This window comes from Nothobranchius furzeri, chromosome 9 (assembly GCF_043380555.1).
Source record: "Nothobranchius furzeri strain GRZ-AD chromosome 9, NfurGRZ-RIMD1, whole genome shotgun sequence".
Taxonomy (NCBI): Eukaryota; Metazoa; Chordata; class Actinopteri; order Cyprinodontiformes; family Nothobranchiidae; genus Nothobranchius; species Nothobranchius furzeri.
In genome coordinates this window covers 34,065,370-34,092,897 of record NC_091749.1, presented here as the reverse complement: position 1 = coordinate 34,092,897, position 27,528 = coordinate 34,065,370, and the positions used below count along the sequence as shown (strand labels likewise).

At 40.7% G+C, this 27,528-nt stretch overlaps 1 protein-coding gene across 3 annotated transcripts in view; it reads right to left on the bottom strand.

Moving 5' to 3' along the window:
* ush2a (Usher syndrome 2A (autosomal recessive, mild)) overlaps positions 1–27,528 on the bottom strand; it is a 380,755-nt gene that overhangs the window by 111,370 nt on the left and 241,857 nt on the right. For all 3 annotated transcript variants that reach the window (XM_070554793.1, XM_070554794.1, XM_070554795.1), the window contains exons 60-62: positions 17,515–17,734; positions 16,799–16,967; positions 16,473–16,694 (exon numbers count right to left, since the gene is read on the bottom strand). In XM_070554793.1, coding sequence (XP_070410894.1) covers positions 16,473–16,694; positions 16,799–16,967; positions 17,515–17,734 — 611 coding nt within the window. The remainder of the gene's footprint in view (positions 1–16,472; positions 16,695–16,798; positions 16,968–17,514; positions 17,735–27,528) is intronic.

Genomic DNA, 27,528 nt, shown 5'->3' with positions numbered 1-27,528 from the left:
TAAAGATTTGAGATTCGAGTCAAAAATAAAGAACATTCCTCCAAATGTTCTTTAATGTGATCATTATAATTCTAATGCTTACAACTTTGTTTTTATTGTCTGCAATGCGTAGCCTATATCTTTATTAAATATGTGTTTAGCTGTAAAGTGGTAATTCTCTCTAATGTGTACAGAGAGGTGGACATCAGTGCTGCAGTGAAATTCCCAGGATCAGTCTGCTTTGCTAACAAATATAGTTAAATCTTACCTGCATTCTAAATAAATTCCGTTAGGTGGAAACATCAGTAGGCATTGAGTTATTGATACAATCCCTAACAGCCAGAATGGAAGAAGAGCATGCTGGGTCATCCTGAATCTGAGCCTGTTCTGTGTATTTACCTACAGGATGCAATAAATGTCTACAAGGCTGAGTTTGGACCATTACATCTAAAAGAAAACATACAATCAGTGATTTTTTTAATTGTTTACATTAATATACAAATTTTCTAAGTATTAACCTCACAGCAAATAAGTAGAACAATATAATAAACAGGCTTTAGTAGTTAAACAGGCGTTGTGCACACAGGTGCTTTGTGTCTCGGTGCTGGTGGTATCTAGGTCTCAGAGTTCCTGTCCTCCTGCCGTCTTCTGTTGTCCTCAGGATACGGATTGATGTTTCCTGATGATGAGGGAGGGGCAGTATGTGGGCTTCAAACTGGTCCTGGATAACAGTGGGAGACCTCTGTTGTCTCTGAGACCAGAGGGTTGGTGAGATGCAGATCTTCTCTACCTCATCTAGAAACGGAGTTGGTTCAGGGAAAACTTTTCCAAAGACCAGTTCCATGATGTCATCGCCATATTCTGCAATGATAGACGATAACTTTAATGACATATTTTGTTTACAAGCAGCTTTAGGAAAGTTGTTTCTTTAGCTTTCATGTTTATAGTCACGTTTGTGTTTGTTCACAAGTTCACTTTGCTGCAGTGACTTCATATTCTTACAAATGTAATAAAATAGTGACACTAAAATTATACAAATGATTCCTTATGAAAGGAAGCTCATTAGAGAGCAGTGCAGACAGACTTACTACATGCTGCAGCTGTTTTTACAGGCCAGCTGCTGCTGAATTTGGGGAAAGTTATTCTGCACACATCCAGATCAGATGGTCGATTACAGAAAATAATGTAATTCAATAATTTCTAAACAGATTAAACAAGTAAAACGTCAAATAAATCACTCTGCTGTCATCAGACGGAGTGATTCAGGGGGTGAGGTGTTCTTAATGATGAGGATGGCTGAGGTGTGTCATCACTCACTTTGGTCTGGTCCAGCTACCATCTCTTTACTGGTGGGTCTCCTTCCTCAGTAGGTGACGTGAAATGCCAACATCTGAACGTTCTGTGTTCCTTAGAGGAGAAGAAAAGTAACATTAGCAAGCTGGCTAAATTATTTTTTACTAGCATCTCAAGGCCTTGGAGAAGCAGATCTTCACTTACCTAAACATCAGACCAGTTTGTCCCAGCTGAGCTCATCAGGGCTTTAGTCTGACAGCCTGTCAGTGAAACACGGCTCCAGTCTTCTGGATGTGGACTCTAAAAAGCAAAGGAACATTTTTACTTTGTTTTAATTATTTTACAGCCAATTTTATCAGCTTTCCGACGCTCACGCTCATACAGACGGTGAGCTTTGCTGCGTCTGACTGATAAAGTTAGTTTTTATATCTGCAGTGAGACAAAAAACTAACCTCACTCCACTCAGAGATTGTTCTTTAAAACTATTAAATCCACTGTGTTGACGCACTTTAATGACTTTGTCACGCTGCATTTTAGCTGATATGGGACTTTATTTACTGGATGCTAAGATTACATCACACTCACGTAGAATAACACACAGGCTCTCTGCTGCTACAATCAGTGGGAGGTTATCATCTGGTGTAAAAGAAGGCGTTGATCAGAAATCACGTTTTATTCCACGAAAATCAGCCAAATCCACATTGATCTGGGTGCTAACTTTACTAGCATACTGTGCTAGCGATAGTAAGCCGGATGCTAACGCTTTAGTGCTGCTAATGCACGTAAATCTAAAGTAAAGTTTGTCGACATTTTAGAGTGATATGAAGCTTACCGCTCTGCTGCTGTGTCCCGGTGCTGCCACATTCAGATGCAAATGACTCCTTTTAGATAGATGAAGCCCTCAGTACTTACTAGCCTGGAGACACGAACGAACCACGCGCGCGCGCGCGCGCGCACACACACACACACAAACACACTACTTTTTCTTCTGTGTTTTTTTTAGCAGTAGTGTCATCAGCTCCTGGGTTTAAATACTGCCACACCACCCTTCCTTAAAACGAGGAACAGTTTTGAGCTGTGTGTGGCTAAAATAACCAGACATTCTGCATTTTTCCAATAGGACTACAAAAAATCTTAGCGAGAAGAAAAAATGGCGGATTGGCTCTGTGTTTAGCCGAGGGCCATTACCATATTTGGTAGTTATCCTGACTAAATTAATTACTGATGTAATGGATAATGTAAAAACTGAACGGGTGGACAAATATGCCCAAAACTTAATTATTAAATATCTAAATAGCAACTCCAGTGAATAATATAAGCCTTTTTGCTCACTTAGACACTTAAAATGTGAAACACACTGTGTTAATGGATAAAAAAAGTGGGTTTTTCATGTTATGTCTCCTTTAAACCTTAAAGTTGTGAACAGTGTGTATTTTTCCTGGCAATAAGGGGCAGTAGATAAATCGTTGAAAGCAAGCAGTATTTTTGTGTTGGAGTGAGACGATACCAAGGGCAAAAATCCCTGGAGAGCGCAAACTTTAGTTAATAACAAGCACATCAGACTCCCTTTTATGTTACGAAGCCGCCAATATTTTTCAACAACTGGGCATCACTTCATTCATTTTCAGCAACATTTTGATGGCTCTTTCTAGAAATGAATAGTAAAAACTACACATGGTCTCTTTAAGAAAAGTTTGATTCTGTCCAACTATGCCATGATTTAATCCATTCTGGGGACTGGGAGAGCAGCTGTGTATGGTAAACCAGAAAAAGCGTATTTTTTACAGAAACAAAAAACTCAGCATTGTTGGGCAGATTTTCATAGCATTTTTCTGGCGTTGAGATTTTAGAAACTTTTATTTTAAAGCTGCGTGAACGTTGCTCCCCCCCCCCCCCCCCCCCCATTACACTTCAACAGCAACTCTTCCAATTTATGGTTGTTTGGCAACTTCTGTCGACATAATTTCCTACTGAGTTACAACCAATCGGCATGAATCAGGCACACATTCTGCCCAGTGACTCTATCAGGAGCTTCCCGAGTACATACCCCAGTTCAGGTATCTGAAATGGCTCTGAAAGGTGTGCTGTCAGGCCGGCCTCTCAAAAGGGAGACATGATCACTTTGCAAAGGTCTAGTAGAATTACCCAGAGGTTCCAGTAGTGGAAATGGGCCTAAAGGTGAGTTTGGAGTAGAGCTGCTGCTTCTCGTCATGAAAAGCAGTCAGCTGAGGTGGTTCAGGCATCCGACTAGGATGTCTTTCATTCACCTTCCTCTGCAGGACTTACGGGAAGGATTATATATCTTCTTTGGCTTGGAACACCTTAGCATACCCCTGAAGGAATTTGAAAGTGTTGACAGACATTGAATCGGTTACTGTTTCAATCTGACCATGAACATGGGCAGACAGATTAGTTTTTTCATGAAGAATAGATTGAAGTATTTCCCCGAGTTCCTACACTTGTCTTTCCACCATGAATCTACTTGCTCCCTTCTAAAAGTCCTTCATGATTGTTTCCTACTCTCTCCACCTTCCTTTCATCCAGTTTTCTTCCCATTGTTATTTTTTTTCCGTTTTCCTAAATCAACACAGTTCACAGAACGACACTGTTTGTTTAGCGTAGTGCAACTTTCCTCACTGCTATATTATCATGCATTCAGCAGGAATCCAATCCCTGTCTTTGTGAGAGTTATCTGACATGCCTGAACATTTGTGTTAACACATTCTAACACACCCATATTTTCTCTTCCTCTCTATAAGCTGTGTGCTTTTTGCATGAGTGTCTACGTGTCGACAACATTTTATAGCACACTTGTTTTCTCTCTTGCATCACTGAAAGCTTCAGCTCTAATCTTCAGATTTACGCAGGATTTGCATACATTCGTTAATAGCGTCGAGCGCGCAGCGTCAACACAAGGTGCTTAGACAATGTGAATTATTATTAGGGTTTCAGTCATTCCACTTAATGATAAGTCAATATTTAGTCCTGCCAATGAACTACAGATAAAAATGTGTGTTGTGGATTAGTAAATCTGAGCTCTCCAGGAGACCAAAACCCCCAACACAACTTTGAACAAGCCAAACACTTTTTAATACCTGAATATATTACAGGGGGTGTGGAACAAAGTGCATGCATACACAGTTTTGCACATTACACCACACACACTCCTGTTTTCATAAACAGAAACTGCTATTGTCATTAACAAATAATAGCCTGGGAAACTTTAGTTTATCGCACGCATCTGTGCATTGATTACAAGATAACACACCAGAAGGTATTAGTCCTCATTAAACTTTATAACAGTAGTGGTTGGGCTCTCCTACACACATATGGATACGCACGAGCATGCACACACATGCAAAACTGTGTCTGAACACTCATGCATTTTTTACTCCACAGAGGCCAGTGTATGTGTCATGTCGATAGATGAAATCACAGTGGATTGACTCTCTTATATAGTGCATAGTGTTCCCCAGTGGACACACACACACACGCGCACACACATGCGCGCACACACACACGGATGTTGAGGAAGTGAGCACATGCATAATCAAACAGGACACGTCATATTTTCCCCCAGCAGACCAGTTGTCCTGATGCTTTTATGACTTTTTGGTATTTATTTATTTTATCACAAGAAAATTACCAGCTGGGCTTGTGTGAGACATTGTGTGTGTCTTTGTGTGTGTGTGTGTGTGTGTTGTAAGCTTAAGTAAATTCTTTGGTAGAAGTTATATTTTCATGGTCCAACAGGGATTCACTTGAGAGTGAGACACGACCAGCAGCTGTTAAAGTGTGTTTATGAATTTGCGAGAAGCAGACGAGGACAGATATAAAAAGTGACTGAAAGGAAACAAAAATAAGGATCATCACACCCAAAGTGAGCGGAATAAAAGTTCTAAAGGTGGCAGATGATAAATAAGGACCAATGTCCAGTAATGTGGAGGATAAATGCTAAACTTAGTAAAAACAAAAATAGTTATAATAGTAATATAATTTTCCCACCTGCAGCCATGCAGATCTGCAGAGGTCGGCCACTTCCGTTCAATGCACCTCTTTTTCTTATTCAGGGACACTAACTTTTAAATGTTTAATTTCTAAACATTTTTAATTACTATATTTTCAAAAGTTCTGAATTACTGTTTAATAATGATTGTGTTTATGAGGTTTTACTAATCCTAAATTGCTACGTGCAAACACAAACTCAGGTCTCAGGAGGTTAAAATACAATTTCTGAAAATTCACAACAACACAAATCTGGATTAGTTTTTTAACACAAACCCAGAAGATATGATTTTCTGTGTTGACCAATATCTTAATTATTTTAATAAAATGTAAACAAATCTATAACTTCATACAAGCATTAACTAAAAATAAAAATAATTTAAAAAAGTTTGAAGATTTACTAAACTTATTTTTCTGACACAATCTTACATACAGTATCCATTCCACCTTTAAAACTGAAACAGTTTCTCCCGCAAACCAGACAAAAAAGTTATCAATCCCGGTAGTGGCTAGTGTCAAGGATACACACTAGACTCACTGCTGGTACATCACTGCTGTGTTATTCAGACAAAATCTGAAAAGTCATTCATCTTCATCATCAAAAACAGGTACAAATGATATTTGAGAACATATTTTTTGTATTCTACTTTTGCAAATAAGTATTTGTACTTCTGAGAAAAAGTCAATACAATTTTGTTTTTTAAATGTACAATAACATTATTGTATTTTAATGCACTCAAGCCACAGAGACAACAAACAGCAGCTGGAGAACACATTCATGTAAAGAGGGTAAAGACTCTAATTCCTTGTGATAATTTGTAAGTGAAAAAAAATTGCATCAACATTTTAGAAAAATTTTCACAATGTTGTATCTATGACAACTGGAACAACCAATAGGCAACGCACGCACGCACGCACGCACGCACACACACACACACACACACACACACACACACACACACACACACACACACACACACACACACACACACACACACACACACACACACACACACACACACACACACACACACCAGATTGTGCTCTTCTCTGTGTGCCCAACAGCCTTTTGCCAGTCATTAAAGTAAATTTAATAGAAAGCCATCATCATAAATACATTAACAGAGTAAAAACTGTCTTTCTTTGTTCAGAGAGCACTCGATCTTCTGAAGTAAGCAGACGTTTGGAACACACTACTGTTGGCCGTTTCATTGATGAGTGGCTTTTGGCAGTTTGGAACATGAACCCGAAGAGAAATAGACAAAAACTGATGAGAACATTTGACACAAACAATTAAAGGACATGCAAACGATGTTCATTTCCATGGAGATGCACGCTATTCTGCAAAGCCATAGGACAGGTGAAGTAATAAGTTTTATGTAAACACACAAAAATGCACACACTCTCAACTCCAGCAGCCTTGAAGTGAGCTAGCTTAACTACTGGGATAATTTCCCTCCAGCAAATGGTCACTGTGCCCTTGAAAAACATATTTGATTATTACTTTTTCTCCCCCTCCTCTTTTTTTTTCTTTTAGCATCATCACAGCCATTTTCATCACGCGCTCTGATGATGGCACGGCAAGGCGCGTTAAGATAACACCCCGACACCGCCAGGCTTTTAACACTTAAACGGTGAAAAGGGATATTCAGATTTGTCCTTGAACGTTTGGATGGGGCCTGCTGGGCTGGGACAGAGGGAGGGAGCAGGAGAAGGAGTTAAAGAAATGCACACAATTTTAAGATTTACTCACTTTCATGAAAGACAAGTGAGTTTGGTAGAGCGTGTACGGTAGAACTCTGGGTGAGAAATGGTGTCAGTGGGGTTGAAGGGCAGATGGAAGAGTTAAAAATCGGACACTATGATGAAGAAGTGTAAAGGGGAAATGATTAGTGGAGCGCACAGTGAAGTGGGGGGAGTGGGGAAGTGATAGGAGACCAAAGACAACATCTTTAAACACCCTCTAATCTCACTATACTTTTATCTGAGTATCTTACATACAAACTAAAACACAAAAGAAAAGATAAGCAAATGAAGAGATTAAAGGCTGGCAGTGAACCTTGAGCTCAAGAGAAAAAAAACTGCATATTTTCCTCTTAAAAAACTAACAGTATTTAATAAACTTGAAAGTGAAACAAAAGCAGTTTAAATACTTGAGCAGATTTGGAAGGAAAGGATTTAGGCTCACAGAAGTACTGTTGGGTAACAACAGAGGGGATGATTATACCCTGTCTCTATAATACAGACACTTATAATGAGAAGGTTTGGTTTTATGGATGGCATACACACCGATCAGCCAAAACATGTAAAGTTAGCCTAGACATCTAGACATACCGTAGCGACAGCAAAAGATTTTGCTCTGCAGACCAATCTAGCTACGTTCCATTGTAGCCTCAGTGGGTCTACCACTGGACTGGACAATTTTAGCTCCAGCCAATCACAGTGCTCCAATTTTATAGAGAAACGTTGGGTGGGCTTAGAACCAGAGCTGTGACATAGAAAAACTACAAAGATGGCACCAGCTCTGAAATGAAGCTTCTTTGAAATGACTTTGGTAACAACTTAAGAAAATTTAGAATTGGGCTTTTCTTTGAGAAAGAATAGAAGTACGTAAGTCCTTTTTTAAACAATTGATGTGTTTCCCTCTTCTTCAATGCCGTATGGCAGACTTCACCATTTACTGATTTGCATAGTGATGAATATGTCACTTATTATATTTTTTTAGCTCTGATTGGTCCTAGCGCTGTCCAGTCAGCTTCTGTCGGACACGTGACTTGTCTGTCAACCACACTCCCAAGGCGCCATCTTGAGTGTATGACTGGCCTTGCTAGGGGAAGCCACAGCAGTTGAAGCAGCACACAAGAGTCAAAAGGATGAATAAGAAGAACAAGGATGAACGCATACCTTACAGGGATAAACTTGTGGAGGATAGGAATAGTGTTTTCAGAAATTGTCTACAATCGACAACGTAGATCCCTACGACCTCCAAGGAAACAAATAGAGCTCAGACGTTTCATTATTGCTGAAAATATATCACTTCAGTCAGCGTAGCTCTACTTCAACATATTTGTAATCTAGTAAAAGTAAAAAGTAGCTGTCCAAAACTTTACTCCACTAACAGTAAAAATATTTGGGGAAAACACAAGAGTACTGAGTAACAGCAGATCTAATAATTTCCAAATGATATCATCTTTCAGACAAAAACATATAAAGTTGTAGACAATTCATGGTATTAAAAAATTACAGATGTATACATAACAAATTTTAGGCATAAGAACGGCTTTTCTAAGTACATTACTACCCACCTCTGCATTCAACGTCATCTGACAAAGCCCAATTGTGTGCAGACAAAGTACTTTCCACCCCTACATCTGAGCTCTGTCCATGGGTCGTGGCTAAGTAGGATGCTATGCTACGCTAATGTAAAGTAAGACACACCACTCGTCTTATGACCTCTGCTGAGAGAACCTGCAATCTGACTTCATGGAGATTCAACATTCACATTTGTCACCTAAACGTAATTTAGCAGAGCAATCAAAGACCTCCAGAGTAACTGCATCCCCCCACAGCAAAAACATTTCCTGAGCAAAATGCCAGTGCTGGTTCTGGCATCCTTTTGTTGGGTTCCCGTGCAACTTGGGAAGCATTTTAGGACTTGTGATTAAATGAAATCTACAATGGCAAAATTGGAAAAAAAATTAGCTTTTTTTATGCCTCTTAACATTTTAACACAGTATAGCTAGCTACACATATATTGCGGAGAAAAAACAAAATACAAAAAAAAAAAAAGAATAAAAAGAATAAAGTGGTTTTCTCGCATTTGTCTAAAAACCACATATAACATGTTTCGAACTGAAAGCAACTATTGGACCATTTGGTTTTCAGTCTTGCAGAACTGCCGCACTTCCACATTTCCGTGGGTCCTGCATTCATTACGCACTCGCTTATTTAGCAACAGAACACCACTGGTGTGAGAGGTCCTCTGCTCCATAGTATAGAGAAGGAGAAACAGATGGGTGGGTTGTCCCAACGTATGTCCCAACAAGGTCTTTTTAGTCTGCAGATGATGGTTTGCTACTGGTCCCGAGGTCTAAAGTCGAGTTCATGCTTCTGTGTCTGCATCACACACATCCACTGAAGTGCTCTGCAGCAGGCCTACAGAGGGGGATGGAGACATGCCTGCTTTTTTAACTGTTTGTTGAAATTTACAGAGAGCTGGAGATTTCTAGCAGCAGGCACAGAGAAAGTCGAAGAACATCTTGAGGAAAAAGTCCAACAACATAAACATTTATACAACCTTCACCGTAGTCCCTGTCCTCAAGAAGCCAAATGATCACTGGACTCAATGACTACAGACCTGTAGTTCTGACATCTGTGGTCGTGGAGTCATTTGAGCACCTGGTTCTCCCTCACCTCAAGACCCTCACAGCCCCCCCCCCCCCCCCCCCCCCTCCTGGACCCCCTACAGTTTGCCTACAGAGCCAACAAGTCTGTAGATGACTTAATCAACATGGCTCTACACTTCATCCTGCAGCATCTGGACTCCCCAGGTACCTAGACCAAGATCCTGTTCGTGGACTTTAGCTCTGCCTTCAACACAATCCTCCCAGACCTCCTCCAAGACAAACTGTCCCAGATGAATGTGCCTGACCCCATCTGCAGGTGGATCACTGACAAGTTGACGAACAGGAAGCAGCAAGTGAGGCTGGGGAAGAATGTCTAGGACCTGCGGATCATCAGCACCCTCAGGGTTGTGTTCTCTCCCCTCTGCTCTTCTCCTTCTACACCAACGGCTGCACCTTCAACCACAAGTCTGTGAAGCTTATCACGTTTGCGGACAACAGTACCATCACTGAACTGACAGGGTGAGTCTTCCTACAGAATGGAGGTTCAATAACTGGTGTCCTGGTGCTTAACACCCAGAAGACAGTGGAGGTTGTAGTGCACTTTAGGAAGCTCACAGCACCCCTCCCCCATAACCCTGTCTGATACTCCCATCATGATGGTGGACTCATGTCGCTTCCTGGGCACCGCCATCACTCAGGACCTCAAGTGGGAGCCCACCATCACCTCTGCCATAAATAAGGCCCAGCAGAGGATTTATTTCCTGAGGCAGCTGAAGAAATTCAACTTGCCAGTAGTCAATGAGGCAGTTCTACACTAGGGCTGCAACAAACGATTATTTGGATAATCGATTACTCGGATGGGGTCTCGACACGATTAATCGATTAATCAGATTACATAGGGACATTTTTTAAAACTGCTAGGGAAGCGTTATTTTTCTCCTTCCTTCACTTTATTAAACACAACATTATTAGAAAACAGTTCAATAGCAGAAAACCAACATGCCAACACCTAAATTGTCTTATAAAGTGTATAGACAGAGACCCTAAGCTACACCTATCTGTGACCTAAAATGCTTGGTCCAAGTTAAACAGCTTAAAGAGCAAGTCAACCCCTACCAGAGTCTAACTCCACTCCCGCTTCATGTTTGAAAAATGCAACACATGCTGTTTCCTGGCAGACCGAGAGGGCGGAGCCGCTAACAAATACACACACACTCAGGCTCACGACGGCATTGTGACATCATAATGTACCAGTTTACATCATAGCATACTTCTTAGCCAATAGTGGTGGCAGATTTAAATTAAAATACAGTGCAGAGTTTTTACCTGACAACGGCACAACACTGCCAGTTTTAGGCAGAATATTTAAATTTTAACTAAGATGCACTGAAGTGCCAAATTATTGATGACACGTGTCTGCAGCACAATTAGACACTCGTTTATTTAGTTTATCAGCAAAAAAAAAGTTTATTTGGGGGTGACTTGCTCTTTAAGGGCAATTCTCATCTGTTTTGTTTGATCTCATCTGTAGACATTTATTATAATTGGGGGTGTCAAACAACTAATTTTTAAATGTAATTAAACATAGGCTGTGAATTAATCAAAATTAATCACTATTTCCAAAAATGACTGAAAAATACCAAATAAAACAAAAGTAAATGAATGCCATCCTCCTTGTGATGTTGCCCTGGGCAACTGCCATAAAGTCACATCAAGAGATGCTGCTGATCATTCCAATGATCCCAAATAGACTCACATTAGGACACATGAAAGCAACTGAACCCAAAAATATATTAACCAGTATATAACTACACACACACAACACGCCTGCAGCAACAGTTAGGACTCCTCCCTCCCTTTTAAAAGCGTTTTCGCTTGTGAGGACACTGTGGTTGTAAAGCCACATGTTAGTAGTCTGGCCCCGGTGTGATCAACCAGTTTCTGCGGGAATGTGACGGCGGAACCGGTTTGCAGCGGCGCGAGTCCCCCCCCCCCCTCCCCCCGCCTATCTAATAGCGTCACGCTTACAATTTTATAGACTTTTTTACGAGCTTAGGGCATGTCTAGCCTGTGTAATAATCCGGGGCTTGGGTGAATCACTTTTGAAAAGTTTTTTACTTACCCGGACACCGAGCTCTCTCCTTCCTCGCTGATGATTCTGACATGCTTGAGTTTCAGACGCTGCATCATCACCGTAGTATCCCCGTGCCATGCTAAGTCTGACCTACAAACGTTGCATGTCTTCGCCTGATTTAACTGAAAATGCTCCCAAACTTTAGAAGTTTTTACTTTTTTGGGGTCTCGCTGCTTCTGCCATGTTCCTCTTACAAACACCTGCCGGCTCTCCACCGGTCTGCGTGCAACGGCGGGCGGGAGGGGAGGGGGCTTTTGGAAGAGTTGCGCAACACAACGAATCGATGACGCAATTCGTTGCCAACGCTTTTAGTAATCGATTTTCATCGAATTTATCGATTCGTTGTTGCAGCCCTATTCTACACCACAATTATCGAGTCCATCCTCACCTCCTCAATCACCGTGTGGTATGCTGGAGCTACCACCAGGGACAAGAAGAGGCTTTAGAGTATTGTGTGCCCTGCTGAGAAGGTCATTGGTTCCAAACTTCCCTCCATACAGGACAGGACATTGAGGCATGCAGGCCGGAACACAGCTGACCCGTGTCACCCTAGACACAGTCTCTTTGACTCGCTCCCATCTGGCAGGAGACTCAGATCCATTCGGACCAGAACCTCACGCCACAAGAACAGTTTCTTCCCCTATGCAGTTGGACTCATGAATGACAATCCTAGTGCTGCCCACTCCAGTCACTTGGTTTCAGTCACCTGACCCTGTGTTGTGTTTGTACCTGAACTGTTCTTCTCTGATCAGTACCCACACTGTCTTGTATATAGTAGCCTTTTCTCTAATAAAAAATACTTTATATTATAAATTTATCGTGATAAAATTCTTACTTCTCTTATTTTTATCCTTTGTTGCTCTAAGTACCACAGCAATTTCCTAATGTTGTGAGTTCTCGCACATATGGCACTAAGACTCTTCTGATTCTGATTCACTGAATGAGAACAATGACACGCAGGAAGGAAGTTTGGTTTGGAAGTGGCCGACTGGGTGGCAAATCTGGCCATCTTTGACACATTACAAAAACAAATACACAATAGTAAATTATCATGGACCAGAAACATGACTGCAATGGCGGCATTTAACTGTTGCTGTGCTTTGGTTTTAATGTTGCATGTTTATCTACATGCGCACACATGCACACAATTCGGTATGTGTTTCTGTTGCCAGACAGCTGTCTCCAGGCATTGCTGTTCCCCTGCAGTGTGTGTGTATGGTTGTTGACAGTGTGGATGGTAATGTGTGATAGATCGCACTTCAGGGACCCCATAATCACATCAGCCTAACCTAGTCTATCAGCTGGGCACAATGGGATACCCTTCACTCCTCCTTTAATCTGCTTCATCTAGCTTTCTTCTTTTCTGCACGCTTTAATGCTCTTCTTTTTTTAAAGCTTCATTCATCTGATGTGTTTTGTGCCTTTTTAAGAAGATTTAAATCCTTTTTTAAACCTCTCTGATTATGATCTTGGCTTTGTTGTAAATTTTTCTACGAGATTTAACTCAGAAAAGCATCCTTTTTTGATCAACTTACACCTTAAACAAACATTTTAAGAAATATGTGATACCCTCTCAAAAGCATTTTCTCTTTTTAACTTTCTGAAATTTCTATTGATCAAAACTTAACAACTTTCAAATACATTAATGAAAAATTGATGTGATTGGGAGGAGCATGAGCATGTAGTGCCAAAGTTACTTAGACTATCTAATAACAGGCATCACTGTCTGCACATTGTGTCTGTGACAATCTTGAAACAGACCAGTTGTGCTGAGGTTGAACCCCTGGCCCCAAGGCTCCCCGACAGCGCACTGCACCCGGCAAATGGCCCTTAGCCTTGCTAGCGCTGCTAGCTCTACAATCCATCATACCATATGCTCTCAATGGGGAAGCTAACGCTAATGACTGATGAGTGAAAGGAAGGGGGAGTGGAGGTAAAGAAGGGAGATAATGAAGAAAGCACGGAAGAAGAAAGAAAGAGCGAGAGGTTAAGCAAATAACCAAAAGGAAATTAGGAAGAAAGTTTAAGGTGACAAAGAAGATGACAGAAGGGGATAAATGAGGTGGGAAGTAAATAAAAGAGAAAGATGAAAGAATTTGAGTAAGAAGCATATGCACTCCTCAGGAGGCCTCGTCAAAAATGAAGGATGACCACATAGCCTGCACAGTTGGAAGAAAAAAAGGGGGGTCTTGTTGATGAGAGAAAAACAACAATGAAACAAAATGACTTAAAAAGTGTGAATGGGTCAAATAAATAAAAAACTTTGTTGAGAATGAGCTCAGTGGCCTAATGGTGGGAACGTCTGCCCTGGGACTGGGAGATCGGGGTTCAAAGTAGGGCTGGGCGATGGGACGAATGAATCGACCATTGGCTGAGCTGTTACGGTTGTGTTTTTCCAGGAGGCGATTTGTTTATATATTTATTCATTTGCCCGTGAGTTAGTTTAACGACAAATATTTAACACGTTACGCACAGAAAACATCGCAGAGGTAACAATCAAGAAAAGATCTCCAATAGTGCATCTCAGCCTTTTCTCACCTCGTCCACCTCTCGCTGCTGACAGTGGGCGAGCAAGCGGCGCGCTGAGGAGGTCAGAGAGCGTCTGTGACGCACTTGACATTGTGCAGAGCAGCGAGGTGTTGCGTGGAAAACGGAAATCCTTCTGTCTTTAAGAGAGTCTGGAAGACTTCTGTTTTTTTCATTTGGAGAAATGTTTCCTGTTTTAAAACTTTGTAGCGCTCGTTATTCAGCACCTGGTTTGAGTGTCAGTGGAGCGCAAATGCATCCAGAACAACATTTAAACAGCCATGAGTCTGCATGAGGCAAAAATCCAGAACCTCATAACCTCTTAACCTAGATCCCTAGAGATATTTGACTAAGCACAAGCTGCAGGTGACCAGTTCAGGTTTACGCAGAGCAGAAGGAATGTGCGTTCGGGCCGCAGCAGGTGAAATGTTCCTACTTTAAGTGAAAGCATTTAATTACATTGTTTATGTCACTGGGGCACTCTGATCAGCTTGTTTGGACTAAATATTAATTAAAAAGAATGGAAATGTAATGGTATTGAATGGTTATTAAATGAAAGTGACGGGGATAAAAGCATCATGTGACCTCTGGCTGCGAGAAAACGCTCCTCCTCAGAGTGCGTCCTAACGTAGCAGCGATTAATTTCATTTTCTACTCAAACTCATAAAAGAAAGAAACCCAGTAGCCTTTGTACAGAAAAAATACATTTTACTTAAATAAAATAGGCTACCATGGTCACCACAGGGAAACAAAGACGAGGCTTCCTTTGAACACTTTAACCGTGTTTAATCCTGGCCGTTTATACGCCACTCTACCAAACTACAAATACAAAATTAAGCAAAAAGAAAAATCTAAATTTATTTTCCAGCAAACATGTGCACTGCACTTCTATTGTGTTTTGTGCTTCTTTTGTGTTCGCAAATCCGTCTATGCATCACGACGTCACATGCACGAATAAACTCCCCATCATTTATTTTTTGGACTGACAATTGGCAGTGTGAAAAACTACACAAATGTCACAACCCTAGTTCAAATCCCAGTCAGGTCTTACCCAAGACTTTAAAAATGGGACCCAATGCCTCCCGGCTTGATGCTCAGCTTTAAGGGGATGGATTGGAGGGTTAAACCCCCAAATAGTTCCTGAGTGCAGCCACAGTGACTCCCCACTCTCCATGTGGATGGGTCAAATGCAGAGGACAATTTTCACCACACCAGTGTGTGTGTGACAACTGATGAGACTTTAATCTTTCCATTTGAATAACTACTTAGTAAAAAAAATAGTAACAGTACAAATCTTACTAATGAGAATCCCATAAAAACTGCTAGAGAACAGAAATGACAACTGACAAGAAATAATGTAAAATATTTGTGATAACTTTTCTTTAGTTACTCTATGTATGTAAATATTGTATGTGTGTGTGAGTGTTGTTGTTTAAGACTAATGGAGTACTACAGGCCTCCCCATATGGGGCCATTGATTATGTGTGATGAATAGAGGCCACGTGTCTGTCTCTGGCATTCAACACTAAGCAAACCCTGCTGGGGGCACCCTGTTGACTCTGTGTGTGAGTGAATGGGTGAGGTGGGAGGGGGCGGGGTGAGAGGGGCTGTAATACGTCTATGTGGGTGTGGGAGAAAGAATGAGTGTGTATTTCTCCTGCTGTGTGCTTGGCAGTGCCCTCAACGGTGCCATCCTGAGTGTGTTTCATCATCATCTGCCATGACAAAGATGTCTAATGACACACACACACACACACACACACACACACACACACACACACACACACACACACACACACACACAGTCCCATCTGTGCAACGGTATCCGAGTGCTTTGGGACACCGCGGGAGTGGAGGACAGGGAAATGACCCCACGTTCCTGCACCATGTGTCTACCTCTCAACCCTTCCCTATCCTCTCTTTTGTTGTTTTTCATCCTTTTCCTTCCTCCATCATCCACCTCGCATCATATATACCAAAATACCACTGGGAATGGGACCTTGACTAAACCACTTATTTGCGCCTGAGTAACTAGTTTTCTGAGCAACCGATTTGTTTTAAAAATGAAGACCGCTCCCTGAAACAAGAATTAATTTAGCTCCATCAAACTTTTTTTTTTAGTGACAAACAGAGAACTTAAGCACAGCCTGGTGGTCCTCCCCTGATGATAGGACTTTCTAATAACTCACCTGGTTTATATTTATGTACACCCCCCTTCTTTGCATCACCACAGCACTCCAGCTTGTCATCCACTACCCGGCCTCCGCAGCACTGGACCCCATAGCCATCATGGAGACTCCCACTGCAGCAAAGCTGGCCGCCTGTCACAGAATAAGGAACCCCCCCACAGCAGCTGTCACCTGGCCCCACTGAGACCCGGCCCTGTAAGTGGTCAGGACAGCAGTATTCATCTACAAAGACAAGGGCAGATGAAGGAAAGACTTGAACAACGTGAAGAAGAGCAGACTTAAGTCAAGTGGAACAGAATGAATCTGGTCTGCGTGTGAATACATACTGGTTTTAACAAGAACATAGTATCCTCCACAGCACTGGTGCTCTGGGAGAGATGGGACAAGTTTGCCATTGCAGCATACAGGGTTGGAGTGATTGCTCAAACTCAAATAACTGCCATCACAGCAGTGATGGTGTAGTTTTGCAGCATGCAGCTGTCCGCTGCAGCAAACCTGGTTGGAGAAAAAATTACTAGGTAAAGTATTTAGAGTGGTTACATTCAAGCTCACAAACACGCACTGCTTTTATGAGTGCCGCTGGAAGCCATGTGTCTCCATTTTCACGTGTTAACTTGGCTGGCATTCAAAAGCACAGGGGTTGAAGTGAATGCAGATGACAAGTTAATCTGTTTAAAAAAATTAATCACTGATCATGCTTTCCATATAAAGTGCGGTCTGCTTCTCTTTCAGTGTGTGTTTGTGTGTTAGTGTTTGCAAAAGACTAATATACTGAGGGTGTACATGAAGGAAAATATTCTTAACGTTAAATGAGCAGCCAAAGAAAGACCTTTGGTATTTGTCTTGTTTGCACACGTTAGGGATTTAATGTTTACCCGTGCCAAGTTTAGTTAAAAGAAAGGGCTGAGTTGAAGAGAAATAAACAGTGATCAGAGACTAGAATAAAAGTAAGAGATGGAAACTGAAAGTGCAGCAGGTAGAATAAAAAAAAACATAAATAAAGGCCTTTGTGTCGAGTTTGTTATGTAAGAAAAAGAATCACCTGTTTGTCAGGATGAAAGCAGGATGTCCCACAAACACTGTGACCCACAGGGCACTGCAGGTAGGAACACTCAAACCTTAAAGCACCCGAATCTGTCCCTGAGGATAGTTTTATTCCTGTTGACCCATCCGTGCATGATCTAAGGGTTCGTCGTAAAACCTCATAGCCCAGCATAATCCCACTGGGTCTGCCGGGATGGGACCAATCTAATCTCACCAACCTGATGGAGGAAAGGGGGGAGCAGGGAGATGAGAACACAGTGAAAGTGATGGGTGTGGGTGTATGTGTGTCTTCTTCACACCCCTTTAACACAATCGAACACAACTTTTCCAGCACACAGGCATTCATGCAAGGTTAATAATGCCAGACAAAGTTTAGTTACAGTGTCAGTGTGTGTGTTTCTTTATACATTTGGCGGTATTGATTTTCTCCTTATTTTTTTATCACTGACATCTTCAGAAAGGGAAAAAAATCTGTGTTGCAACACACAAAGTTATGACTTTCAGAAGCTCCTGAGCAATAATAATCCACAATCTGCATTTTAAACCACAGACATTTAACTATTTCCAGGCATGAAAAAATTATGAATGAAATAAACGGACGGTAAAACGGAATAAAGAACTGAGTGGCGTAGTAACATGTAAACAATGCAATTAAACAATTTCACTTAAAGTAGGAACATTTCACCTGCTGCAGCCTGAAAGCACATTCCTTCTGCTCCACGTAAACCTGAACTGGTCACCTGCATGCGCATAATCAAATGTCTCTAGGGAGCTTGCTGAAGAGGATATAGTCATGAGGTCCTGGACCTTTGCCTCAGACAGACTCATGGTTGTTAAAATGTTGTTGTGGATGAATCCGCGCTCAGCTGACACTCTAAATTCATAGTGGGTTCATAATAATGAGCGCTACTTCAGCCAAAGTTGAAATAACCAGTCATCTGCCAAACTCTCTGAAAGGTATAAGGTTTTCCACTTTACAGATCTAGATGAACTCGGCATTGCCCTCGACTGTGTCACAGACACACTCCGATCCTCTTCAGCGAGTCGCTAGTCACTTTTCTTGATTTTTACTTCTTCGATGTTCTCTGTGCATATACAGGTCCTTCTAAAAAAATTTGCATATTGTGATAAAGTTCATTATTTTCTGTAACGCATGGATAAACATTAAAATGAAGTAGTTCAAACCGTTTATTATTTCTAATATTGATGATTTTGGCATATAGCTCATGACAACCCTAAAATCCTATCTCAGAAAAAATTGGCATATCATGAAAAGGTTCTCTAAACGAGCTATCAACCTAATCATATGAATCAACTAATTAACTTTAAACACCTGCAAAAGATTCCTGAGGCTTTTAAAAACTCCCAGCCTGGTTCATTACTCAAAACCACAATCATGGGTAAGACTGCTGACCTTACTGCTGTCCAGAAGGCCATCATTGACACCCTCAAGCAAGAGGGTAAGACACAGAAAGAAACTTCTGAATGAATAGGCTGTTCTCAGAGTGCTGTATCAAGGCACCTCAGTGGGAAGGCTGTGGGAAGGAAAAAGTGTGGCAGAAAACGCTGCACAACGAGAAGAGGTGACCTGAGGAAGATTGTGGAGAAAAACCGATTCCACACCTTGGAGGACCTTGGGAAGCAGTGGACTGAGTCTTGAGTAGAAACATCCAGAGCCACCATGTACAGGCGTACGCAGGAAATGGGCTACAGGTGCCGCATTCCCCAGGTCAAGCCACTTTTGAGCCAGAAACAGCAGCAGAAGCGCCTGACTTGGGCTACAGAGAAGCAGTACTGGACTGTTGCTCAGTGGTCCAAAGTACTTTTTTCGGATGAAAGCAAATTTTGCACGTCATTCGGAAATCAAGGTGCCAGAGTCTGGAGGAAGACTGGGCAGAGGGAAATGCCAAAATGCCTGAAGTTCAGTGTCAAGTACCCACAGTCAGTGATGGTCTGGGGTGCCATGTCAGCTGCTGGTGTTGGTCCACTGTGTTTTATCAAGGGCAGGGTCAATGCAGCTAGCTATCAGGAGATTTTGGAGCACTTCATGCTTCTATCTGCTGAAAAGCTTTATGGAGATGAAGATTTCATTTTTCAGCACGACCTGGCACCTGTTCACAGCAGAGGTGGAAAGAGTAAAAAAATTTCCTACTTAAGTACGAGTACCAGTACTTTGATAAGTTTTTACTCAAGTACAAGTAAAAGTACTTGCCAAAATTTTTACTCACATAAAAGTAAAAAGTATCGTAAATAAAATGTACTCAAAGTAAAAGTTACTTAGTTACATTTTTGTCAGCGTAAAGATGGTTACATCAGTGCAAAACCACAACACCAGTTCACAACACGCTCGTGTGTGCACGCACACACACACAGTTTGATGGAAGGATTTCTATCCAATCAGTGAGAAAAGGACGTGCACATCGATTGGACGAGGTTTTGTCTAGGATTGTACGTTTCAATAGTGATTAAAATTATTCTTTATTTTGAGAAAGAAAAAATATTTTTTAGATGCCATCAGTATGTGAGGTATCTCAATGTTCTCATGACAAAACTCTAACATGAGACTGTGTTCTAACCTGTCACATAACAAGCTAAATGAAAGTCAAACATTTCAAATGGACCGTATGATAGCTGTTAACATTGGCCCTGCCCTACTTTACCTCTACATTACAGTTCCTTTATCCATGTCCATCCTAGAGCTCCTCTCTGACCTTCATGCTTATTTGGAGCAGCTGATTTTTAAAGTTAGCAGAGTTCATCCTTGGTAGTGGGTTCACTCACTCATTTAAAGATATCGGCCAGAGGCAAAATTCGTTTGAACAGCATGTGTAAATGTGTATTAAAACCTCAGATGAAAAAGGTTTTTGGATTTTGACGGCTGGAATTGTAAGAAAATCTGATGTTTGTGACCGGCGCGGGAAAAACAAACTACCTTCCAGTCTAAACCCTGGGCAGCTGGTAACGTTTCACATGGAGCTCTGCTGAAACAGCTGTAGTAAACGCCTGACTCCGCTGTTTCTGCATTAGCGTTATAGCAGAGAACAATGTGTCATTAATCAGATGTAGCTTCTGAAGTCTCTAGTAGTCGGTCAGATTTGTTTTTTCTTTGGGATACGGTGACAAGAATGGATATTGGATTACCGGAAAGAAGTTCAACCGAACTCCGACCCCGCCAGCTGGATATCACTACCAGAGGTGCAGACATGTTTTAAACCGTTTGACTCAGAAGATCTGCAACCCAATTTGGACATAGAGGAGGATTCTGTTCATCTTCAGAACCAAAATTGGTACAGTTTGTTTACTTTTCTTAAATATTTCATTTCTGTGCTCCACTGGGAGCTCTAAGCTGACGAGTTCTCAGCTGGTCTTAGCTCCATCACGTGTCCCAATATATTTCAGTAATCTACAGTTTTACTGCTGTGTGTATTTATTGATATAACTCTGGAAAATATTTAATGGACAATTTACCAGAATAAATCTTCCTGATGCTGGAGTAACTCCTTAGTTCAATTTGTTGTTTGCACTGATCCAGGATGTCATGGAGGTTCTAATGTTGAAATATAGAGATCATCTTTTAGATTATATCTGTGTGCGTGTGCGTGTGTGTGTGTGTGTGTGTGTGTGTGTGTGTGTGTGTGTGTGTGTCGTAGCTTTCCCAAAGGACTTGTTCTTTCCTTACCAGAGCTAACACGGTTAGCAGTTTTGCTGCAGTCATGCTAACGGGACTCGTCTAGAGTCCAGAAGTAGCGGTGCAGTTCTAGATGGATTTATAGATGTAGTTTATTATTTTAGATCAGACCTGTTATTTAAAAATGCGTGTAGGACACAGACACATGGCTCACACCTTTTGCTGCAGCTGTAAACGCAATATTACGTAATAATTAGAAGCATGAAAGTAAACAAATAACAGTGATTCATGATACTAGCATCAGCAGCTACCTTGTTTTACGTGCTAGAGTGACGTATGCGAAACACAGTTCTTCACTGTCTGGAGGAGCGGATTTGGATTTTCTGTAATGATTTATGACAAAAGTCCTTAATAAAATAAAAAACTGGACCCAGTACATGTTTATATAGATGGTAAAGTGTAGTCATTTTGCATTTCTACAATTTTAATGCCGAGCCTTTAACCCATCACCACTAAAATCAGTGTGCTCATTCCAATCCTCCTAAATAATCCTCCAATCATCCAACTGGAATCCTTAAGGGTCCCGTAACGTCCATCCTGTCAGAATAGGCCTTGGGAGCCCAGGTGTTACTAGAACTAATGGTGTCTCCTCACCAGCGTGAGCCTCCAAACTGTGAAGGTTGGTCTCCAAACATGAACTTTAAATTCATGCATTTATCTCCTCTTGTAACACTTTAACATGTTTTAAAAGGCTTGTATCATGATAAGTTACACCTCCCAGACCAAAGATAAGATAAAACATTATCATAAACACTGCAGACGTCATTATTTATGAAATATAAGTTATACTCCTGAGCCATTACTTCAGCCAAGAAATAAGATGCATCGATTTGATGACACCATGCTGTCTCATGCAGTCCTATGTGTGTAACACACACACACACACACACACACACACACACACACACACACACACACACACACACACACACACACACACACACACACACACACACACACACACACACACACTGCAGCATGTTAGAATCATTTGAATGACTAATTTAACTACATTGAACTGCTTGTATGATACTTTAATCTCTTATTCTGGAGTAAAATAAAAAAAACAAGCTAAATCATCACATATCTGTGGCATCAAGGAGCAACTTGAGTTCAAACACCGGGATGGAGCACAATGTTTACAACTGAAACAGTATCAGGATGTTTTAACTCACGGAGGCCTGCAGGTCTTCTGTTTTATGAGCAAAGCGCTGAGAATCCGCTTGTCATGAGCGCTAAACGTTATTTTGCCGCTTCCATGCGGAGCGGTAGAGAAACACATTTCAAACACGGAACCGAGTCTTGTTACCGAACTGAGCATAATTCTGATGACGTCACACCGATGCGCAAAGGTGCGGGTTCCAACCCACAGGACAGGAGGGAGAGAGGAGGTAAGCAGCGAGTGAATCACAGGGACTGAACTGATGTTTTTGAGCAAAACTGCGGTAAAAATGGCTGTTCTCATTGTCAAGGGTGTACCCCCCCGGTTTAGACGCGTCCCTCACGCAGGTGTCTCTTTCTGTTCCGACGGTGCAACATGCAATATTTTCAATTTATTAAGCCTACAATTTATTTTTACTCAGTAATGGATATGATTTAGTGAATGTAGCGAATTACAATTCTTTTTTAAAAACATACTCAAGTAAAAGTAAAAGTACAGATTTTAAAAAAAACTTAAGTATAAATATACAAAAAAGCTACTCAATTAAAGTAACGCGAGTAAATGTAATTCATTACTTTCTGCCTCTGGCTCACAGTGCCAAAACCAATGGTAAACGGTTTACTGACCATGGTATTACTGTGCTCATTTGGCCTGCCAACTCTCCTGACCTGAACCCCATAGAGAATCTGTGGGATATTGTGAAGAGAAGGTTGAGAGACGCAAGACCCAACACTCTGGATGAGCTTAAGGCCACTATCGAAGCATCCTGGGCCTCCCTAACACCTCAGCAGTGCCACAGGCTGATTGCCTCCATGCGACGCCACATTGAAGCAGTAATTTCTGCAAAAGGATTCCAGACCAAGTATTGAGTGCATAACTGAATATAATTATTTCAAGGTTGACTTTTGTATTAAAAACATTTTCTTTTATTGGTTGGATGAAATATGCTAATGTTTGAGATACGAATTTTGGGTTTTCATGAGCTGTATGCCAAAATCATCAACATTAGAAACAATAAAAGGCTTGATCTAATTCAGTTGTGTGTAATGAATCTAATATATATATATATATATATATATATATATATATATATATAATATATATATATATATATATATATATATATATATATATATATATATATATATATATATATATATATATATATATATAGTGCTGCCAATTATTATTCATACCCCATTGGCACATTTTGACTTAGTTACTTTTATTCAAGCAGCAATTTATATTTTGATGGGACATGACATAAGTGTCTCCCAGCAGATAATAAGATGATGTACAAGAAGCATTATTGTGCCAAAAAACATTTCTCAGCTTTTATTTACATTTGAGCAAAAAGTGTCAAGTCTGCTGTTTTTCTCCCTTTGAGTTGATTAAAACAGCTGTTCCCAATTAATCTGGGTAAATAAGATGCTTTAGAACAGCTTGGACTATTTGAAATAGTTTAGCACTTTGGATTTTTTGTTTTTGAAGGGTATGAATAATCTTGGACATGACGTCTTTCGCTCAAATGTAAGTAAAAACTGGGAAATTGTTTGGACACAATAATGCCTCTTGTACATCATATTTTCTGTTGAGAAATACCTATGTCATTTCCCATAGCTGGTTGAATAAAAGTAACTAAGTCAAAATTTGCCAGGGGTGTGAATAATTATGGGCAGCACTGTACACACACACACATATATATATATATATATATATATATATATATATATATATATATATACACAGTCGCGCAAAAAAGTATTTAGTCAGCCACTGATTGTGCAAGTTCTCCCACTTAAAATGATGACAGAGGTCAGTAATTTACATCATAGGTACACTTCAACTGTGAGAGACAGAATGTGAAAAAAAAATCCATGAATTCACATGGCAGGATTTTTAAAGAATTTATTTGTAAATCAGGGTGGAAAATAAGTATTTGGTCAATAACAAAAATTCAAATCAATACTTTTTAACATAACCTTTGTTGGCAATAACAGAGGTCAAACGATTACTATAGGTCTTTACCAGGTTTGCACACACAGTAGCTGGTATTTTTGGCCCATTCCTCCATGCAGATCTTCTCGAGAGCAGTGATAATTTGGGGCTGTCGCCGAGCAACATGGACTTTCAACTCCCTCCACAGATTTTCTATGGGGTTGAGGTCTGGAGACTGGCTAGGCCACTCCAGGACTTTCAAATGCTTCTTACGGAGCCACCCCTTTGTTGCCCGGGCGGTGTGTTTGGGATCATTGTCGTGTTGGAAGACCCAGCCACGTTTCATCTTCAAAGCTCTCACTGATGGAAGGAGGTTTTGGCTCAGAATCTCACGATTCATGGCCCCATTCATTCTGTCCTTAACACGGATCAGTCGTCCTGTCCCCTTAGCAGAAAAACAGCCCCAAAGCATGATGTTCCCACCCCCATGCTTCACAGTAGGTATGTGTTCTTGGGATGCAACTCAGTATTCTTCTTCCTCCAAACACGACGAGTTGAGTTTATACCAAAAAGTTATACCTTGGTTTCATCTGACCACATGACATTCTCCCAATCCTTTGCTGTATCATCCATGTGCTCTCTGGCACACTTCAGACGGGCCTGGACATGCACTGGCTTCAGCAGCGGAACACGTCTGGCACTGCAGGATTTGATTCCCTGCCATTGTAGTGTGTTACTGATGGTGACCTTTGTTACTGTGGTCCCAGCTCTCTGCAGGTCATTCACCAGGTCCCCCCGTGTGGTTCTGGGATTCTTGCTCACCGTTCTCATGATCATTTTGACCCCAAGGGATGAGGTCTTGCGTGGAGCCCCAGATTGAGGGAGATTATAAGTGGTCTTGTATGTCTTCCATTTTCTGATAATTGTTCCCGCTGTTGATTTTTTCACACCAAGCTGCTTGCCTATTGTAGATTCACTCTTCCCAGTCTGGTGCAGGTCTACAATTCTTTTCCTGGTATCCTTCGAAAGCTCTTTGGTCTTGGCCATAGTGGAGTTTGGAGTCTGACTGTTTGAGGTTGTGGACAGGTGTCTTTTATACAGATAATGAGTTTAAACAGGTGCCATTAATGCAGGTAACGAGTGGAGGACAGAAAAGCTTCTTAAATAAGACGTTACAGGTCTGTGAGAGCTAGAGATTTTCCTTGTTTGAAGTGACCAAATACTTATTTTCCACCCTGATTTACAAATAAATTCTTTAAAAATCCTGCCATGTGAATTCATGGATTTTTTTCACATTATGTCTCTCACAGTTGAAGTGTACCTATGATGAAAATTACTGACCTCTGTCATCATTTTAAGTGGGACAACTTGCACAATTGGTGGCTGAATAAATACTTTTTTGCCCCACTATCTATCTATCTATCTATCTATCTATCTATCTATCTATCTATCTATCTATCTATCTATCTATCTATATATATACATATATATATATATATATATATATATATATATATATATATATATATATATATATATATATATATATATATACATATATGTATATATATATACATATATATGTATATATATACATATATATACATATATGTATATATATATACATATATGTATATATATATATATATATATACATATATGTATATATATACATATATGTATATATATATATGTATATATATATATATATATATATATATATATATATATATATATATGTATATATATATATATATATATATATATGTATATATATATGTATGTATATATATATATATATATATATATATATATATATATATATATATATATACATATATATATATATATACACATACATACATACACACACACACACACACACACACACCGTATTTTCTGGACTATAAGCCGCTACTTTTTTCCACGCTTTGAACCATGCGGCTTATGTTTATGTTTATGTATTTAGCAGACGCTTTTGTCCAAAGCGACTTACAAGTGATAATCGGCATGTTGCCCTTGAGGCTAACAACAACAATAACAGCAACTTGACATCAATCATGGAGAGGGGGGAACAAAGGAGTGGACGGTAGAGAGGGGGGACGGGTGCAGGGAGGGTGCTAGTTAAGAAGATGCTCTCTGAAGAGCAGGGTCTTCAGGAGTTTGTTGAAAATTGAAAAGAAAGCCCCTGTTCTGGTTGTGCTTGGAAGGTCATTCCACATTTGTGGAACGATGCATGAGAAGGTCTGGATTGTCCTGAGTGTGGTGTAGGCACTGCCAGCAGACGATCCTGTGATGACCGGAGTGGCCAGGCCGAGACGTAAGCCTTTGCAAGAGGATTCAGGTAGATGGGAGCCGTACCATCTCGGACTTTGTATGCTAGTGTTAGCAATTTAAATTTGATGCGTGCTGCTAGCGGTAGCCAGTGTATCTCAATGAACAGAGGGGTGACGTGCTCTTTTTGGCTGATTGAAGACCAGACGCGTCGCTGCGTTCTGGACCATTTGAAGAGGTCTCACAATACAGGCTGGAAGACCAATTAGAAGGGCATTGCAGTAATCGAGGCAGGAGATGACAGTAGATTGCACCAGGAGCTGGGTGGCATGTTGTGTTAAGTATGGTCTGATCTTCTGTATATTATACAGTGCAAAGCGGCATGAACGAGCAACAGAGGCAACATGATCTTTAAAGGTCAGGTGTTCATCAATCACAACACCCAGATTTCGAACTGCCTTTGAAGGAGCCAGAGATAGGAAGCCATTTTGGATTGAGATATTGTGCTATATGGATTGTTTTGCTGGGATGACAAGTAGTTCAATTTTAGAGAGGTTGAGTTGGAGATGGTGGGATTTCATCCATATAATATAATATATTATAAAGAGGTGCGGCTTTAGTCAACCAGAAAGGATGTATGCTAGAAAGTCTAATGAAAGTGCTACTGAAAGCGCCCAGGAGAATTTTTTTCACAGTAAAACGGCGCTGCTTGTTTTCCCAGCTTCACTCCGGAATGATGACAGCAACACAGAGAGCGACGTTGACATCGCCACAGAAAAGGTATGTGACGAAGCTCTTCTGAGGCTGTTCAACTCCGACACTGAAGATGATGACTTCAGTGGTTTCAGTGCGCAGGAGGACAATGAATAAACTAATCAATAACTTTTCTGTTTTGTTTGATACTGATCAGTTCAGTTACGCTCAGTTAAACTACGTTTTCAATTCAGTAG